Below are 19,756 nucleotides of genomic sequence, written 5' to 3' on the forward strand. Positions count from 1 at the left end.
ATTTGAACCCCAGTGTCCCAGTTTTCCTAATGCACTCACGAAACTTGCTCGCCATGACAGCGGCTGGACTGCTGTCATCCATCGGTGTTAATTAGCTGAAAAAACGTCATGCGGAAATGGGGGGGGGGGCTAAATGGAGGTTTGGAAGTAGGAGTAATTGAACGCAGATGTGGTGTTTACACTGTGGCACACTGACTGCATAGGCTTTGAGCGTAAAAGCATGTTTTTGTTTCAGCTCTTTTGTTTATGACCAGACTTTCCAACTGAATTCCTGAAAGTATGTGTATATTTGTGCTGCATGGATGTGAGAGTGTGTATGTGTGCGAGCGTCTGAGGCCTTGTGACACGCATGAATACGTGTGTGTCTCGTGTTTTTTCAGCTACATCTAACATTTTATTGGTTCATTCAGTAACAACGTCAGGTAAATTTGTAGGTTTTGTTGTTGTTGTTGTGGTCTGCTGTGTCTTTGGAGGGCAGGAAAACAGCAATAACAATACAGGGATTGTTGTGATGTTAAATTAGAGACCACAAACCAGAAACCCCACACTGATTTACTACAAAAGATGTAAAATTGACAAAGAAAGCAACATCATCATATTTCTTCTTGCCTTCATTATTGCACTACTGGTGACTGACTGTTTAATTTCTCCATTAGGACAAGCGTTTAGATACAGAAATTGCATAGGCTGTGTTTTCTAGCACTTTTCTTGGAAAAAAAAGATGATGTTTGTGAACAAATTTTCACCGACTGTGAGCGTGATTTGTTATTTGAAACTATAAATAAGCTGCAATTGTTGTTTTGGTAGCAGTGGAAACTTAAATAACATATTTTCTGACGTGCGGCGTTCGTGTCTAAATCAGTTTTACAGCGAGAATGTTGTGAGCTTTCAACGATACCACTCGAGATGAAACTGTGGTAGAGCAGATTATGGTTTATAAATACCCAGAGCCCTTCATGTTGCAGTCAAAGATTAAAATAGAGCTTGATTTTCTATATGAAAATCATTCTTCTTTTACTTTTGCTGCAAAATGCACGATTGTCTAAATGACAGTGCTTTCCGTGTTTGATTATGGGGCTGTAATTCATGGATTGGCTTATAAAAGATCGTCTCGAAAGCTTGATGCAATTTGTCATTCTTTCATTGGATTTCTTAGGAAAGTCCCCTTTCAAAACTCACCACTGTCTTCTGCATTCATTAATCAAATGGCCCTTTTTCCTCACTTGTTGTAACTTACACTGGTTTACATTCAAGTATTTAAGTCAGCTACTACAGTAAACACCTGTGGCCAAGTAAAATATGCAGTCCTCCTTGTGTATCAGAGTAAAGGTTCTGAAATGGAGCACATCTTTTGGTTTGTTGTCATTTCATTCAGCTGCTGCTAATGTTTGGAATTTGTCACAAACACTAAAACTCAATCACTGCTTTTAAGGACATTTTTAATGACACTTGGAAATTGCCTTACTTGTGTTGTATTAATGAATCATTTATCAATGAAAGATGAGATTCAGAAAGAAATTCAGAAATGTAGGTGTTGAGAATAGAATTGGAGAGTTACTGAATCCAAATTGAGCACTTCGGGCATCTTGTTTTGTGTAACTAACAACCTCAAACCCAAACATTCCTCAATAATTAAGCATTCAACAACAAAGAAAATCTATTCATCTTGCTTGCCATTTGCCATCAGGCATGTTTCCTGCATTTTTCCCTTTGTCTATTAAAAAGCTTGATCGTTATTGCCTCCGAGTGACGCAAAGAAGGGTGATACAAATGTGTGGGAAATGAGACACATCAATCTGTCTGGTCTTGTGTTTCTGTAGGAAGGTGTTCTTCACAGACTACGGTCAGATCCCGAAGGTGGAGCGCTGCGACATGGACGGCCAGAACCGTACCAAACTCGTGGACACCAAGATCGTGTTCCCGCACGGCATCACGCTGGATCTGGTCAGCAGGCTGGTGTACTGGGCCGACGCGTACCTGGACTACATCGAGGTGGTGGACTACGAAGGCAAGAACCGGCATACCATCATCCAAGGCCTGCTGGTGAGAAAAGCTGCACCCGTTATCTTCCTTTAGTGGGGAAGATAATCTCTGTGAAATTTACTGTCTGTGTTTATGCTATTCACAATACTGTAAGAACTCAGCGATGCTTTACAGTTCCCTATATATCTATAATCCACATTATGTTACCCCTGCGTGCACCTATAACGCATTCTTGGCCGGTGAGTTATGAGCAGAGAGAAGATGGTGGACATTTGCCTTTTCATTAAAAGAGGTGATTAATAGTGTCCAATACTGAGGCTGTTGATGTTGCAGCGCTGGTGAAGCACAGTGGCTCTTAAACCTGTTACTATGGCTTTTACTGTGATGTGTGGGGAAGTAACGGCTTTCATTTACTCACTCAGCCTAAAGGCACACACTTATTTTGTGTGTGTGTGTGTGTGTGTGTGTGTGTGCACCCGCGGTAGGCCATTAGTACATGCACATCCTTCACGTAAAGGTTAAAAAGAAGTCTGGTTATTGATGGTGCTGAGTTGGGGTTCTTTTATCAGGAGAATATGTGTTTCTAAAGGCTTTTCATGAGCTCTTAAAGCTGCAAAATTGTGTAAAAAAAATAAAAAATACCAGTTCAAATCAAGATGCATAAATGAAACACGCTGTAGCTTATAGGTGGTGTTAGTGCAGTGTGGGTTGTCCAGCTCTGGGAGCAAAGGTGACCGAATTAGTGAGTCTTGATGGCATCCAGTGTCTGTATTACCTCAGATAAGAACTAACTTTCAGATTATGATAGTAACTCTGTGGATATTTATGTTTGTGTTTATAAATCTAGACAACAATGCCATCTTGGGTGTGTTGACATGGCCTTCTTTTTTTTTTTTTTTTTAAATTCTCTTTGTATTGAAAGAAGTCAGATTTTTTCAACATCTGAGGAAAAAAGACAGATATACACAAAATATATACATCCAGAGAGTAGATGTGAAAAGCAACAACAACATTTACAGCAGCTCATTATTGCCTTGGCATACAGGATTTTGAAGTAAAGAAACAATAAATATGTCGATGAATAAAACACAAAAACATTTTCTTTAATTAAAACATTTTGAGCCCCTATTTATGCCATCATCCCTTCAAAATCGGGTCTCAAAGGCCTCATATATCTCACCCATCCCTCCCAGTGTTGCACAAAGGAATCCATCTTCAGGTTTACAATGAAGGTTGTTCTTTCCATCTTATAAATTCCCATGGTTATATCTATCCAGTTATTTGTTGTCGGCTCTTCTTGTGTCAACCATCACTTTGTTATTGCTTTTTCCCCCTGCAGATAGTGATATACTGAGTAAGTAACACAGCTTTCTTAAACACTTAGACAATGTCTGCTCAGATGTGACAGTTTTTGTCCGATAGAACTTTCTTTTTTCCACGAGACTCTCCCGTCTCTCCTCTCAGTCGCTGCGGCTCCACACTTTGCACCATGGCCGTGGAAAATTCTGAGCAAGTGGCTGTTCAAGTTGTATATCGAGGAGCCTCCAAACATTACAGTAAACACTTTAACCACTGTTCTGCATCTGTGCACATGGTTTATTAAACTGCACGTAACCATGGCAACAGTACTTCCCTTTCATGCTACATTACCACTTAACACTCGGTCGTAAAAAAAAAAAAAAAATGAAAGAAAGAAAGAAAGAAAACTAACCATTGGAAAAAATGAGCAAACAAAATCGTGAGGAGGAGAATACACGGAAGATAATTCAAAGCCTATCTTGTTTTTGCGAGGAGTTGCCATGGTATAACCACAATAATAGTCACTGAAGTGTCCCCATATAAAAAGTAATGGACTCACTGAAGTAAAATGCTACTCAACAGCCACTGTTGTCCATCATTTTGATGTATCAGGGCATATTGTTGCGTGTTACTGTGTACAGGCATTTATATCGCTTAAAGCAGGCGAGTGCACCGCTGGAGAAAAGTTCTTAGAAGTCATTTGCTCATCCGAAGTTATGAAGAAAGTTAAATCACTTTTCATTGGATTTTATTGAACATAAAAGCAGCATTAATGCGTTTCTGCCAAGTCACCTCTCATCAGAGCTTCTACAACTTTTTATCGTCTAACGAAATAAAACACTGGCGCTATATATCTGTTTTTAAATGAGCTGATCTGTCTTCTGGTCATGCAGGCGTCAGTGATTAGACTGTTATTCAGTTCTATGAAAAGTTCTAAATCAGACAAGTTAAACATACAGTCATCGTCAACCTGCGAGAAAGACTATATCAAATCTTGAACAGCGCTCAGAGAAAAGCATGAACTGTTTTTTAGTGCCTTTGATTTATTACCATCTCTGTCCGTTCAGCTATCAGCTGTACTTGCTTTGTCCCGTAGAGGGTCGCAGGTGGGCTGGAAGAGGAGGCACTCTGGACAGGCCAGTTCATCTCAGTGCTAGTACAAAGAGACAGAAGATTATGCACAATCACACTCACAGACAGTCAAAAATCACCAATTAAACCACCATAAATGTCTTTGGGCTATGAAAGGAAGTTGTCCCTGCAGAAAAACCTGCATTAGGTTTTCCAGGGAAAACATGCAAAGTTCCTCCAGAGCGGCCTCAGCCGGGCGCCACATTTAAGCTGAGAACCTTCTTACTGGGAGCCAACAACTGTATCCACTACACTGCTAATTTTTCTTTTTTTCTTTTTCAGATCGAACATCTGTATGGTCTGACCGTGTTTGAAAACTATCTGTACGCCACCAACTCAGACAACGCTAATATGCAACCCAAGACCAGCGTGATCAGAGTGAACCGCTTCAACAGCACCGACTACCAGGTGGTGACCCGGGTGGACAAGGGAGGAGCGCTGCATGTTTACCACCAGAGACGCCAGCCTCCAGGTAGACCTGCACGCACATTCATCATTTGAATACTTTATTGATACGTCTGGTTTTGAGACTTTATTCTCCCCCCCTCTGTCTTGTTCTCCAGTGCGTAGCCATGCATGCGAGGTGGATCAGTTTGGGAAAGCTGGAGGATGTTCTGACATCTGTCTTCTGGGGAACGGCCACAAGACCCGGACCTGCCGCTGTCGCTCTGGATTCAGCTTGGGCAGCGATGGCAAGTCCTGCAAAAGTGAGTAGGACTGAGAGTGGATTTACCAATCATTGGGTTTCAGGGATTTCAAATCAACACATTGTCGTTTAAAAGTCATCTGGCTGGTTTGCCAGCTGAACACATCAATGGGTTTGAAGGGTATGTTGTCATTAAAAATCATCAAAATTACAGCATTTATCAGAGTAGAAGAAGAGTATGTGGTCTAATTTGGTATGGACTTCTTTTGAATATTTTTCACGTTCTCACAGTGCTTACTTTTACTCATTTTTTGGTGTAAACAAAAAACAGAATATCAACATTGGTGATATTGGTATCGGCCAGATATTTTAACATCGTGCATCATTAATTGCCACCTTTCCAACAGTATGTTTGATATAAATTTCTGTCTGGAAAATTATCCAAATCTAAGTGTAAAACTGTGATATTTCATCAAAATCACTCTAATCTACACCAAAAATACTCCATTTTCCCTAATCAGATTCTGCAAAAAACCAAAAATTCTGAGCTACTCTGCGCAGCCAAGAAGTCATTAGTTATTCAGTCACGTGACAAAAATCCGAAAACAACCAAGTGAAACGGAACGAAACGCAAGCAACAATTAAAACCAACAAAAAAGAAAAAAACAAGAAAAACAAAAAAAAAAGGAAGAAAAAAAACAAAAAAAGGAAAAAAAACAAAAACAACCTTTTTTCCAGCATCGGTAACGCCTGTGGGCACTGGGAAAAAAATATTATGCATTTGGAAGTTTTTTTTAAATTACAATTTTTGTAAAATCCAGAAATACAACTTTCATTTATCGTGTTTTATGATTTCTGGCATTATAGCTGCATCATGTTGAACAGAAGACGTGTAGTTCTCGTCCTTGTTGTGCAGTTTATACAGGTTTTTACATTACAGTGAAAAATAACCCCACATTGAGTAAAAGTATGACAGGAGCAAAAAAAAAACACACCAAGAAACCACTTAGGATTCAGAGGGTTAAGTAGTATAAAAACATTACTCTAACATTATCCACTTTTATATAATTTAAAGTTCAAGTGGGCACATTTTCGGCACGATGTGTTATAAAGGGGTCCTTGAGCTCTTCTGATAGAATTGTGGGTTTGATAAAATTGTTGCATAGATTCAGCAGTTCCAGAGCTCATATATGTATGCTCTCTGCATAACTGTAAGTATAAACCTGTGAGCCACGGTGAATTCAGCTTCACTGATCTGCAGCCAAGGCCAGTCAAGGTTGGATCAGGGATGCAGCGCTCCCCTGGGCTCCGGACTGGGGAAAGAGCTATGAACAAAGTAGCTGAGCAACACCATAACTTCCAGCTCTCCACTGACCTCCACATAAAGCTGTCAGCCTGATTCAGCTTATTCTTAAGGAGTGGTTTACTATTCCATCCACCAATAATAGCATTATATTGATCTGCCTACTGGGAATACAATGTCCTTGCAAATGACACAATTGATTTAAGTAAAGGCAGCCCCTCCTCCTCTTCCTCTGTCCCTCTATTAAAAATCAATTAATTTTAATTTTAGGCTTTTGTTGGTCTTGCATTTCTCTACTTATTTAATCAATATACATTATTTGGGGGGAAAGAAAGTGTCAGCATTTGAGTCAGCGTTTAATTTTTTGGGACTTTGTCAAATAAAAGACAAGATATGGGCAGTGTCTAAAAGCAAGTCTAAGCTGCAGCCTTTTGCCTTTTGTTTTCTCTTGTTCCGTTGCAGAACCGGAGCATGAGCTCTTCCTGGTCTATGGGAAAGGTCGCCCGGGCGTCATCAGGGGCATGGACATGAATGCCAAGGTGCCCGACGAGTACATGATCCCGATTGAGAATCTGATGAACCCCAGAGCTCTGGACTTTCACGCTGAGAGCGAGTTCATTTACTTTGCCGACGCCACCAGCTACATCATTGGACGGCAGAAGATTGACGGAACAGAGAGGGATACTATTCTGAAGGAAGGTAGGGAAGCAACACTGAGTTTGAGAGAGAAAAAAAACAGCGCAACTCAATGCATTAATAGCATGTAAGCTGAAGTACATGTTAAAGCAAGTGTTTTTGAGCAATTTCAAAACCATTATTAAAATTTATATATGTGTGAAAATAGAAAAATGTTATTTATTCCCAAATTATATCAATCAGGGAATTACACAGACTGTTTATGATCATCTGGCTACACAATCAGGGTAGAAAACTGTGCCTCTGACATTGAACATACACATGCAAACACATAAAAGACAATCACAATTGTTCGGTCAAATTTACAACAGGAGGACCAAAAACCTAAGACTTGAAAATACGTTTAAAAAAATCTCTAAATCTTGTTCAGTAACTTGTTTTTGTTCAATCTTAAAAGTTCTAAATATGCAAATCTACATAAAAAAGCTATCAAGAGGCAGTGATCCGGTTTATCCAGCATTAAATTTAACAGTATAAAAAGTTAAAATCTGGATTAACAGCTTCTTCCTTTGCAGCACTTGTCAGAACACCGTCTTACATCCGTGCTGTGATGTGCAACACAGGCGTCTCACTACCAGTTTGTGTTTGTCTCAGGAATCCACACGGTCGAGGGCATAGCTGTGGACTGGATGGCCGACAACCTGTACTGGACGGACGACGGGCCCAAGAAAACCATCAGCGTGGCTCGGCTGGAAAAGGCTTCACAGACTCGCAAAACCCTCATTGAAGGGAAAATGACTCACCCTCGGGCCATTGTGGTGGATCCTCTTCATGGGTAAGGTGGACAAAGAGATGGAGGGGAGGGATGGAGTTCGGTGTGCAGGATAAACATCACTCAACAAGGCCCAGAACCGCGCAGCGTAGGTGGAGGAGAAGGCAGAAAGGTGCAGGCGGCAGCTGAAATGATGCTGACTTTGAGATGGCTGCTTAATGATGTGTGTGTGTGCTTATTTGTGGTCATCCAAGTGTACGCTGAGAGATAATGATGGGTGGTCATCTGTCTGATGAGTCAAGCGAAATAATTCATGCTATGTCACTCACCTCTCAGCAAAAACCAGATTTCTGTCCGCTCTCTTTCTCTCTCTTTCTGTCGTACCATGTTGTGTCTGAGCTGTTTATCGGTTATTTTACATTTGCACCTCTTGCAAGAGGTGTTGTTTTTTTCACTGCCTATTGTCTGTGGGTTTTCATAATACCCAGCACAGAGTGTTTTATCATATCTCAATCTGTGTTGCTGACCGCTGTCAACCGGAATTGCCATGTCCCTTATCACACATTATTTATTTAAACAGATGGGGCATTCTGTGCTCTCTTTCACTGTTTCAAATAGCTCTTAATCTTCCTGTGTATGGATGTTTGTTATTGATAAGACTCGCTGGGCTTTCTCCTTAGAAATGTGTGCTCGTAAACACACACACACACCCTCTTTGGATTGCTTGTGACAGGGTGATGTGTGTCCACACACTTCCCAGGGGAAAGGCACTCGCTTCCACTAATGCCTGTAATCAATCAGGCTCAGAGAGAAGAGCGAAGAGGAGGAGAGATTTGTAGAAAGGAAAGGACCAGAAAGAGACAGATGGAAAAGGAAATATGAAATGTTAATGTTGACGTCAGTCATATTCCAGTGAGAGAGGGGGATGTTTCTGGGTTTGCACAATGTTGCAGACAGCCAGCGTTCACAGGCTGCGGCTAGATCAGTGCAGAAGATTGACAAGTCCTAAAGTACCCGGTGACAAACATTGGTGTGCCTGTGGGCAGATCAACTGAGCAACACTGCTGAGCTTCCCCGCTGGATGCTCTGATGAGTGTTTAGTGCTTTAGGGCAGCCAGATAAAATGTCAGCACCTTCGTTAATGCCGGGAGAGTCTTCAGGACGTCCAAACAAATGTTCTCCTTCGTCTGTTCTGCCATCGCATTTCATAAAAACTTGTATCAATGACAGATTCCCCTGTTCTTTCCTCAGGTGGATGTATTGGACAGACTGGGAGGAGGACCCGAAAGAAAGCAAGCGCGGCAAAATCGAGCGGGCTTGGATGGACGGCTCCAACAGAAATGTGTTCCTGACCAGCAAAACAGTGCTGTGGCCCAACGGCCTGAGTCTGGACATCCCACAGGGAATCCTCTACTGGGTGGATGCCTACTATGACCGCATCGAGATGGTCTACCTTAACAGCTCCGGACGCAAGGTCAGCCCTCTGCATCATCAGAATTACTTTACTGCAGGCTAGAGATAGAGCAGTTCAGTGGGATTAGAGCTGAGGATTCATCTGAGAGAGCTTGAAAGACTGTGAGTGGGTTTGTAAGGAATGAGTTTTAAAGCAGTGGAATAATGTGGGTGGTCCTTCACAATGCAGTCCAGTAAACTGTGGCTTTTTTAGTACTGGACCCCTCCTTGTGGATAATTTTAAATTATTTTTTTTCAATGACCTGTGTGCTGGTCATATCTTGATTTATTGGTGCTGTTTTTAACATTTAAATCCAGAAACGGGAATGATATGGTTAACATAGAATGACTAAAATCTAAATATTAACACACATACTCGGCATACCACCGAGAAAAGTATTTCTGCACCATTTGATTTATGGTCTGCACTTTCCCAATGCTGTTGCTTAGACACTGAATGTCGCATTGGTACATGTAAGTCAAATTCAGTAATAGATTTGTAGCTCAAATCTTGCTAACAGTTAACAAAGGAGGTCACCTCGTCACATTTTTTTCCTTCATTTAAATTAATCCGAGCATGTTTTTAGTTGCAATTCTGGATCCAGACGACTTTGTACGGTATGTGGCCTCTTGTAAAACATACTTTCCCATCTTGCTCTTTTCTCACACCACCAGACGGTGTACGAAGGTCAGGAGCTGAACCACGCCTTTGGCCTGTGCCACTATAAACACTTCTTGTTCTGGAACGAGTACCGGAGCGGCAGCATTTACAAGTTGGACACCACCACTGGAACTACCACCCTGTTGCGCAATGAGCGACCGCCCATCTTTGAAATCCGAATGTACGACGCTCAGCAGCAGCAAGGTACCGGGGCCAAGTATTATGCATAACATCCATCTGCTGCATATTAATCCAGAAGTTACATTTGCCCAAAGACATGTAGTAGCACACATGAAGCACAACTGGCGCTGATTTGTGTTTGTATTAACGGTAAATGAAGATATATGCCATTGTTCATCCGTCTGCAGGCTCTAATGCGTGTCGCGTGTACAACGGCGGTTGCAGCAGCCTCTGTCTGGCCATACCGGGAGGCAGACAATGTGCCTGCGCAGAAGACCAAATACTAGACCCAGCCGACAACACCAGCTGCAAAGGTAGGTGCAAACACGAACGCTTTGTACATGTTTGTGTGTGGGACTGAAGGGTATTTCTCATGGCACCAATTTTGCTCCATTACGTATGCAAGGTTTTACTTCCAATATGTTAGACACGATGAGTCAAGCAGTGTGACTGTGTGCTTTCTTGGAAATGTTTCTCTCTAAAATATTTGAACAAACGCAGACACACAAGAGGCGGCTACAATAACAGCTGCATAATGCAACGTAGTCCAAAACAAATTGCGCAATAAACACCGCCTTTGTGAAGTCTGGAATATTCAAGGTGCTATTTTGCCTTCGCCCAAAGGTGGTGAACAAAATCAAAGATTGCAGTGTTGGTGGAGGTATTTATTGCGGTATTGTCTGTTCTTCAAGTGTACCCCTGATTGCTGTGTAATTACTGGGTAGCTCAGCTTCAGCCCAGTACGGGTGGGTTGGGTTTTGACTGGTGGGTTTCAAATGTTCATATAATTGAGCTTTTCCACAAACCCCGTCCATTGTACTACGGCTTCAAAGCTTTATCCTTTTTCATGACCTCATGACCACATTCTCTTTCTTCCCTCTCCTTTTCCTTCGCAGCCAACCCGTCCTATGTCCCCCCTCCTCAGTGCCAGGCGGGGGAGTTCGCTTGTAAGAACAACCGCTGCATCCAGGAGCGCTGGAAGTGCGACGGAGACAACGACTGTCTGGACAACAGTGATGAGGCTCCCGAGCTGTGTCGTGAGTTGCTGCGCACAAAAACACAAAAAGACTACATCTAACATGGCTCCGAAACGGCTTCCCCTCCCCCTCCTGTCGGTAATGAGTCAGATGACCTCCGGCTGTCTGAATTTGACTGTCTGGTGATGCCAGAATGAAATGAGAGAGCAGATTTTGCAGCGTGTGTTTAGATTTATAAATCCTGTGTATATGTGGGTGCGCGATATGTGAATTTGTGTGCAAAGGAGGAATAATATCTGCGGATCTGGAAAAGCTCTCCGTCTGTCTGTCTGTGGTCAAAGTGCAGACACGTTTCCATTCCAGACGAAACAAACCAGGTCCAGAGCAGCTAGAATATCTGCCCTCTCTTTTACTCATTTGCACCTCACGCCTCTCCACTCTTTCACCTTTCCATTCCCCGACTCTTGTTTCCTTCTTGCCGTTCAATGCGTCCTTTCTTCTCTTCAGACCAGCACACTTGCCCCGCAGACAGATTTAAGTGCAAGAACAACCGCTGCATCCCTATGCGCTGGCTGTGCGACGGCGACAACGACTGCGGGAACGACGAGGACGAATCCAACACCACCTGTTCAGGTACACAAACATACTCCTGTGCTTAAATCTGACAGGTTTTTTGTTGTTGTTGTTGTTGTTGTTTTTTTTTCACTTGTGACATGAGCTCTGCTGTGGTTTCTTGTAGCCCGTACCTGCCCGCCCAATCAGTACTCATGTGCTAGCGGACGCTGCATTCCTATTTCCTGGACATGTGACCTGGATGATGACTGTGGCGACCGCTCAGATGAACCTGCTTCCTGCGGTTGGTCAACTTATTCTCACACTGTAGCTGTTGTTACACATTTTTTATTATCATGTGAATTTACCCCTTTTAGAAGGTATAATCAACAACATGTCTAACTCCATCCACAGCCTATCCCACCTGTTTCCCGCTTACTCAGTTCACCTGCAACAATGGACGCTGCATCAACATTAACTGGCGCTGCGACAATGGTTAGTGTCTTTTTGTTATTCTCTCAACGTCTTTTCCAGTGTGTCGGTGTGCAATGGCAACCCCTCGCTTGCCTTTGCTGCTGTTTGCATGTTTGCAACCAGCCTTATGTTGGCATACGCTCTTCTTTTTGTCATCCTGTGCATTTGTGTGTGTATGTGTGTGTGTGTGTGTGTGTGTATGCGTATGTGTGTGTTTGTGTTTGCATTTGGTTTTGTTGTTCTGTGTCGTGCTCTTCGCCCACTTTGCTGTCTTCCGTTGGTTCTGTCTTTCAGAAAAGGATTGTGGGGACGGCTCTGATGAGTTGAATTGTCCAAACCTGACCGGTTAGTGCATAGATCAACATGCACCACAAACGCCATGATGCTAGCCAAGCTGTAGGACTGGCTCAGAAACAGTTAGGGCTGCTTTTCTGCTAATTGAAAGATGGCCACAAGCTGAGGCCAAAAACTGCTACCATTCATTTAGTGTGCTATACGTGAATTTAAAGTTAAATAAGATTTAATAATACATTTTTCAGTAAAAGCCTGCAAGGTGGCACGGGGATTAGCACCGTCGCCTCGCAGCGAGGTCGCTGGTTTGTGTCCTGGTGAGGACACCCGGGATCTTCCTGTGTGGAGTTTGCATGTTCTCCCCGTGCAGCGTGGGTTCTCTCCGGGTTCTCCGGCTTCCTCCCACAAGGTCCAAAAACATGTTTAGGTTAATTGGTGATTCTAAAATTGTCCATAGGTGTGAATGTCAGTGTGCTTGGTTGTCCGTCTCAAAGTGTAGCCCTGCTATAGACTGGCGACCTGTCCAGGGTGTCCCCTGCCTTCGCCCTAAGTCAGCTGGGTTAGACTCCAGTCCCCCGCAACCCTAGTGAGGATTAAGGTGTATATAGATAATGGATGGTTGGATGGATTATTCAGGAAATCAAATGCAACTTTGAGTGTAGTTGCCTCTGCAAATGAAAAAATGCCACCGATTTAGATTTATCAGGACTCAAGGTTCAATTTGTAAAGAAATACTTTACCTGTACTTATTCTTTCCATAATTGCTATGCAATTAACTTGTATAGAAGCACTAGAAGTTATTTATTAGGTTTTTAGCATTTTACGTTAATATGGGTTATAAAGTGCTAAAGATGCTCTCCTGCCAAGCTCAATGTATCAACTCTGGGTACATTCCCTCATGGTGCATGGTCTGATCTATGCAGTTTCTGTGATTATTTTCACTCTCATCTCTCCTACTCTTTTATTTGTGTTCATTTGTTTTCACTGTCACTGTTTTAATTGTGAAAAGATTAAAGCTATCTCTTCCTGCATATTTATACATGTATATATACATATGAATATTCTCTTTGAGGCAGTGGGCGCCTCATAATTTGAGGGAGTGAGTGTTGCTTGACTACATTTGTTTTTCAGATAATGACTGTGGGGACAACAGTGATGAGGCAGGTTGTAGTCACTCCTGCTCCAGTGCTCAGTTCAAGTGTAACAGCGGCCGCTGCATCCCAGATTACTGGACCTGTGATGGAGATAATGACTGCGGGGACTACAGCGATGAGACCCACGCAAACTGCACCAATCAGGGTCAGTGTCCTAACCTGCTGATCTGGTAGCAGATAGAGACCTTTCACTAAAGCACAGTATGTAGGAAGTTGGAAGTTTAGGAAATCCTTACAATTAAGGTCCACCGTGTTAAACTGTAGTGAATTATTCCTTGGTAATATCAATATGTTAGGATGGAAGTTATCTAGTAAGACACGTCTTGCTACAACTAAACCTTTATGCAATTATGTTCTCATTTCACTGGCTTTAAAACACTGTTGCACAGGCTGGTTACGCCTCGGTGTCGTCTTCTTTTCCTCGTCCGTGTGGCACACGTCCACAACAATGTCATACTCTCTAATTAAGACAGCCTGAAGTCATTTGAAATGTTCACGAAACCTAACATGCAGCCCGGTGTGGTTTTACGACACATTAAAATGAGAAAACACTTAATTACAGTTATCTGTGACGAGAGAACCTGACGAATATCAGTGCTGCGTAAAAATGAGTCGCAGCCGCTGATGGGACCGACTGCCGTTGTTAACAACCTCTAACACGCCCACTAATAATGTGGGATAATGGATTTCTCTTAATCCCAACCTGTTTCCAAATGCGCCTTCAATGGACACGAGAATGCCAAATGAGACAGTGCATAATAGAAGTGCAGAACATAATTCAAGGAAATATGACACCAAGAAGAACTTTATGCAACTAGTCAATGTTAAAAGTTACAGATTGAAGGCCATTATTCACAAACCAATTGCCAGGGGTAGTTATTTTTTACATTGTTTATGAAGCACAACTGTGACAGGTGGTTGTTATTATCATGGGTGGGTGGCTGCATCGCCGCGCTGCTCTGTCATTTATTCCCTGACGTGTACTAAAATCATAGCAAGTATTTACATTTTATTCAGTAGATGTAAGAGTCCTGTTGTCCTTATTAGTCACACTGGCTCCAGTCTAACAGGCACAACCACTGACACTAAATAACTCTCACTCCTGTTTTAAAGTAACTGATGCAATAACTCTTTTAAAAAAAATTAACTCATGACATACTGTAGATATTAATACTGATAATTATGTTTTACAAATTTAATATAACACCAGTGATTCACCATCAGCTTATGTTTGTGAGCAAAGCAATGACCTTCTGGATGCACAAATCTGTCTTTCTCGCTGCTGAGACTTTTTACCATCCAGATTTCTAGGACACAGCTCATTAGTTCATGTTTTAAGTCTTTAGGTGTTGTACATCGTCTGTGCTCAAGGCCATGTGTCCAGGTTTGATTAATGCAGGAGAAGACTGATAACAGTGTCACAGTCTCACAATGTCTTTGTGTCCGCAGCCACGCGTCCGCCTGGAGGTTGTCATACAGATGAGTTTCAGTGTCAGCTGGACGGCCTGTGCATCCCCCTGCGCTGGCGCTGTGATGGAGACACCGACTGTATGGACATGAGTGATGAGAAGAACTGCGAGGGTGTCACGCACATGTGTGATCCGACCGTCAAGTTCGGCTGCAGGGAATCTTGTGAGGAGGCCGTTCTTCAAATGAAGAAATATGGTACATAAAGTTGGCGTAACTGTTTAGTTTTAAAGTAGCCCTGCCTTCTGCCTTCTGCAGCACGCTGTATCAGCAAAGCCTGGGTTTGTGATGGCGACAGTGACTGTGAAGACAACTCAGATGAGGACAACTGCGAGGCACTGGTGTGTAAGCTTTCTCACCACGTGTGTGCCAACGACTCCACCATCTGCCTGCCTGCAGAGAAACTTTGCGATGGCGCTGATGACTGCCCAGATGGCTCCGATGAGAAACTCTGTGGTAAGAAACAACAGCAGTCAGGCTGCGTTTCAGTACAGGGAGCATAAAACAACAAGTACAATTCTGGATCCTAAATCATGACTTTAGTGGTTTCTGTGTAGCTGTACCTCATGCCAGTCTTCTGATTTTCTCTGTTTCGCAGACCTGTGTTCACTGGACAATGGCGACTGCAGCCATAACTGCACAGTGGCTCCCGGGGAAGGTGTGATCTGTTCCTGTCCGCTGGGCATGGAGTTGGGGTCTGACAACAAGACTTGTCAGATCCAGAGCTTCTGTGCCAAACACCTTAAGTGCAGTCAACGCTGCGAACAGGACAAGTTCAGTGTGAAATGTTCATGTTATGAGGGTTGGGAGCTGGAGCCTGACATGGAGAACTGCAAGAGCACGGGTAAGACAAAAGAGAACAGTACACAGCGGGGAGATGGTTGGAGGAAGGTTCAGGAAAAGCCAGCAAATATTTGGTGTACAGTGAAGGATAAAGCTAGAGACACGACCTTGACTAGGCTTTGTCAGGGTTCAAACAGTAGAATTAAGAAGTTTGATGTGGTTTTGGGATGAAGTAAAGGACAGTCAGCCCAAGCAGGAAGCTGTGTGGTTGGAGACGACGCATTGTGCCAAAATTCGATACTGTTTTGGACAATAGACTAAGTGCTGGAGACAGAAAAGCTCATGTGCTGTGAATGCAAGTATGTGATGGGAGAGAAGGTTCACAAAGAAAAGTAAGAACGCCTCAGCAGTGGTTTCAAGCTGCCATTCATATTTTATGAATAGAATCTGAAATTTCAAAGAATAAACTGAAAAGCAAAACTGTTTTTTTTTTTGGTTATTTTTAAAAAAAATACTCATTGAAAGGGCAAGTTGCAAAAAACAGAGACTGCTCAGCCACTTCAAATCAGCTTTGAATTTTATCAGTCACAAAAAGAATATAGTTATCTCCCTGCAGCAACTAGCCAACGAGGAAACATGAATTTATGATGCCGCTCTTCGCTGCCAGGTCTTAGAGACTAACCACCAGCACCCTGTCATTCATCCTGCCGCCTGCCGGGCTGCCTGTTAGTTACAGATAACTCCTGTCTTATTTACACTACGTTTTAATTACCCAGGATTAGAGGCACTTTCAACATAGCCCCCCTTTTATTGGACGAGTCACACACTGCAGCGGAACACGACTGCACTGTTTTCCACGCTGTGCAGCAGAGCCCTACTGCAGTGTTTTGAGTAACAATCAACAGTGACCAAGCACAAGTTTTAACCCTTTGTTAACCCTCCATGGCTCTTCTTTTTAACATGGCTGGTGATGTTCTCCTCTTGATTTCCACAGATCCGTTCAAACCCTTCATTATTTTTTCAAACCGCCATGAGATCCGCCGCATTGATCTGAATAAGGGAGAGTTCAGCGTGTTGGTGCCTGGCCTGAGAAACACCATTGCGCTGGACTTCCATCTCAACCAGAGTGCCCTCTATTGGACTGACGTTGTGGAGGATAAGATCTATCGGGGAAAGTTGTCTGAGAATGGGGGTGAGCATTTTTAACACAATCATTGTTTGATTTATAGTCTGAAAATCGAGGATCACATACATTTCTTTTGGAGCTTTCAACTACATAGCATTGTCTTCATCCAAGGGTGGCAATTAGCAATGGCAGTTTTGACTGTTCTATTGTATTGGTTTGGGTACATTTGGTACTAATGTGAGTGTGCGATGTTTTTGAGTGTTGTGTGAATCGGTGATTGGATGTTGTTGTGTGAGTGATGTACATTGTTTTAGTTATTTATTCTCTTGTTTATGAGTCCGTGTCCTGACTGTGCACCTTAATTTTGTTGTACAAGCGTGGATAGTGACAATGAAGTGTCTTGAGTCTTGAATCTAGAGCCAGACCAATACTCGAATACTAGATTCAAGACAGTATAGTGGAGTATGTGTACCAACTTTCCAGCAGTGTACTTCAAAAGCCAGTTAGCAACTTACCATCAAGATACTGACTGACTCGGCACAGCTGGGTGCTCAGCTGTGATATGTGCTCTGCTACATGTGCTGCTGACAATGTTGAAATGATCGAAAACCATGGAGTCAAAGCACGCTTTGCTGGACACACGACTAGTCTGTAAGGACACCATTTCTCAAGTCCCCCATATCAAGCATATCTGTCTGCATTTTGTTTAGTAAAAACAAAAAGCTGACTGATATATCAGTTTGGATTTAGAGACAATGACATTTACATCAGTGGACATCAGGAAATTCACACTACATTTGCTTTTATGACTCAAAGAGTTCTGTCAGACAAAATTAAGATTGACATGTGGAGTTTTGGAATACAAGTGGATTTCTGTTAAAGAATATCAAGAAGTGCTGAGAGCATGTTAGTTTCATTAGATTAAATTAAACCTGGACACAGTGGAATTACTTCTGTTGTGATCTGTTTATTGAAAATTTATTAATGACAATTCTGTTGTGCCTAAAATGTTTTTGACACTACGTAGCAGCAAAGACTACCCTGCAAAAACAGATTGTTTGTGTTACTTTGGTGTATAGTGTGAACAGCTGTGCTCTGGGTGCTTTTTGTTTATGAAAAATCTCATGTGGCATCACAAAGACCAGACCAGTCAGTCATGACCTGTGGCAGCAATCATGAGGAAATCATGTGTACAAGTCTGTTATTAAATGTGTAGTATTACTGTGTACGTGGTTGTTGTGTGCCATGGCATAGTCTATAGGCTACATACAGTAAGTATGTGTTTTTATTGTTCCAGACAGAATAATGACTCGCCTCCAATAATTAGACTCGTCCGTCTGCTTAGGGACCTAATGGAAAATGAAAGGGTTTGAAAGAGGCTGGAAAAAGTGTCTCTTTAGCCCAGCAAGGCACCACATATTTAGCTTTTAAGCCCCATTCTGTAATTGTCGTATCACACCCCCTGCTGAGCCACTACTGTATTTATCTCTGTTTTCATTTATTCTACTGACATGCATTTTCTTCCCAACATAGCATCTAACCATTTGATTAAAAGAATTACAGTGTGTGATGCAATTTTAACTGTGAAACCAAATAGCTTGATTACATTTACATAATTTGTAAATACCAAAGCCGAGCGGATCAGTGCTTCGGGTTACAGCACAATCTGAAATGTTGTCATCAGCAAATCCCAGCCGGCGAAGCCTTTAACCGTACATATTAAAATACTGTGTGAATTGTACTGTAAGAAACTTAAGTATCCCAAGGGAATGTTTATTTTGTTGGGTAGTAAGAAGGAATATTAGGTAATCAGATCTACAGTGCAGTTTTAAATGAAGGTGGATCATATTAAAACATTCTACCCAACATCCCGTTTCTTCTGTCTTATCTACTATATAGATGGATCGAAAAAAAGATCGATTGAGGTCGAATAAGACGGTTTACTAAACACACAAAATGAACTATAAGATGTCTCTTCTGTCTGCTTCATCTGTTCCTGTAGCTTTAACCAGCTTTGATGTGGTAATCCAGTATGGCCTAGCTACACCCGAGGGTCTGGCAGTGGACTGGATTGCAGGAAACATTTACTGGGTGGAAAGCAACCTGGATCAGATAGAAGTGGCCAAGTTGGACGGCACCATGAGGACCACACTACTGGCTGGGGAGGTGGAGCACCCTCGAGCTATTGCTCTTGACCCGCGGGATGGGTAACTGCTGCCCTGCTTATTGAAATTCATGCTCATATTATACTTATTTACAACAAAATAATGTTTTGGCACAGTAGATATGGGACTGATTGTGAACCTTCTGTACTTTGCTGTGTGAATAACTGCACGTCCACGGTACTGCAGGATACTCTTCTGGACAGACTGGGATGCCAGTTTGCCGAGGATTGAAGCTGCATCCATGAGTGGAGAGGGCAGGAAGACCATCCATAAAGAAACTGGCAATGGAGGCTGGCCAAATGGACTCACTGTGGATTATCTAGAGAGGCGCATCCTTTGGATCGATGCCAGGTCATACAGAGGACAAAGACATGAACACACTCACACGAATGCGTCCTCATATAGTACCTCACAGTTATACCCAGAAATGTAACTAAGAATTGTTCTGTGCACAGGTCGGATGCCATTTATTCAGCCAAGTATGATGGTTCTGGACTAATTGAGGTTCTGAGGGGCCACGAGTATCTGTCTCATCCATTTGCCGTCACCATGTATGGTGGAGAGGTTTACTGGACGGACTGGAGGACCAACACCCTGGCCAAGGCGAACAAATGGACTGGAAGCAATGTCACTGTGGTGCAGAGAACCAACACACAACCTTTTGACCTTCAGGTCTACCATCCATCCAGACAGCCGCAGGGTAA

General features: G+C 42.6%; 1 protein-coding gene across 2 annotated transcripts in view; it reads left to right on the forward strand.

The window, feature by feature from the left end:
- Window positions 1-19,756, forward strand: part of LOC103376578 (low-density lipoprotein receptor-related protein 1-like) — a 99,710-nt gene that overhangs the window by 47,430 nt on the left and 32,524 nt on the right. For both annotated transcript variants that reach the window (XM_008306993.1, XM_008306994.1), the window contains 20 exons: window positions 1,821-2,043; window positions 4,696-4,885; window positions 4,977-5,120; window positions 6,825-7,061; window positions 7,653-7,833; window positions 9,022-9,244; window positions 9,898-10,087; window positions 10,252-10,377; window positions 10,960-11,100; window positions 11,548-11,673; window positions 11,780-11,896; window positions 12,007-12,087; window positions 13,489-13,656; window positions 14,961-15,143; window positions 15,237-15,434; window positions 15,577-15,822; window positions 16,756-16,953; window positions 18,890-19,094; window positions 19,239-19,403; window positions 19,508-19,752. In XM_008306993.1, the coding sequence (XP_008305215.1) occupies window positions 1,821-2,043; window positions 4,696-4,885; window positions 4,977-5,120; window positions 6,825-7,061; window positions 7,653-7,833; window positions 9,022-9,244; window positions 9,898-10,087; window positions 10,252-10,377; window positions 10,960-11,100; window positions 11,548-11,673; window positions 11,780-11,896; window positions 12,007-12,087; window positions 13,489-13,656; window positions 14,961-15,143; window positions 15,237-15,434; window positions 15,577-15,822; window positions 16,756-16,953; window positions 18,890-19,094; window positions 19,239-19,403; window positions 19,508-19,752 (3,587 nt within the window). The remainder of the gene's footprint in view (window positions 1-1,820; window positions 2,044-4,695; window positions 4,886-4,976; window positions 5,121-6,824; window positions 7,062-7,652; window positions 7,834-9,021; window positions 9,245-9,897; window positions 10,088-10,251; window positions 10,378-10,959; window positions 11,101-11,547; window positions 11,674-11,779; window positions 11,897-12,006; window positions 12,088-13,488; window positions 13,657-14,960; window positions 15,144-15,236; window positions 15,435-15,576; window positions 15,823-16,755; window positions 16,954-18,889; window positions 19,095-19,238; window positions 19,404-19,507; window positions 19,753-19,756) is intronic.

Source organism: Stegastes partitus, unplaced genomic scaffold (assembly GCF_000690725.1).
Source record: "Stegastes partitus isolate 25-593 unplaced genomic scaffold, Stegastes_partitus-1.0.2 Scaffold51, whole genome shotgun sequence".
Lineage (NCBI taxonomy): Eukaryota > Metazoa > Chordata > Actinopteri > Pomacentridae > Stegastes > Stegastes partitus.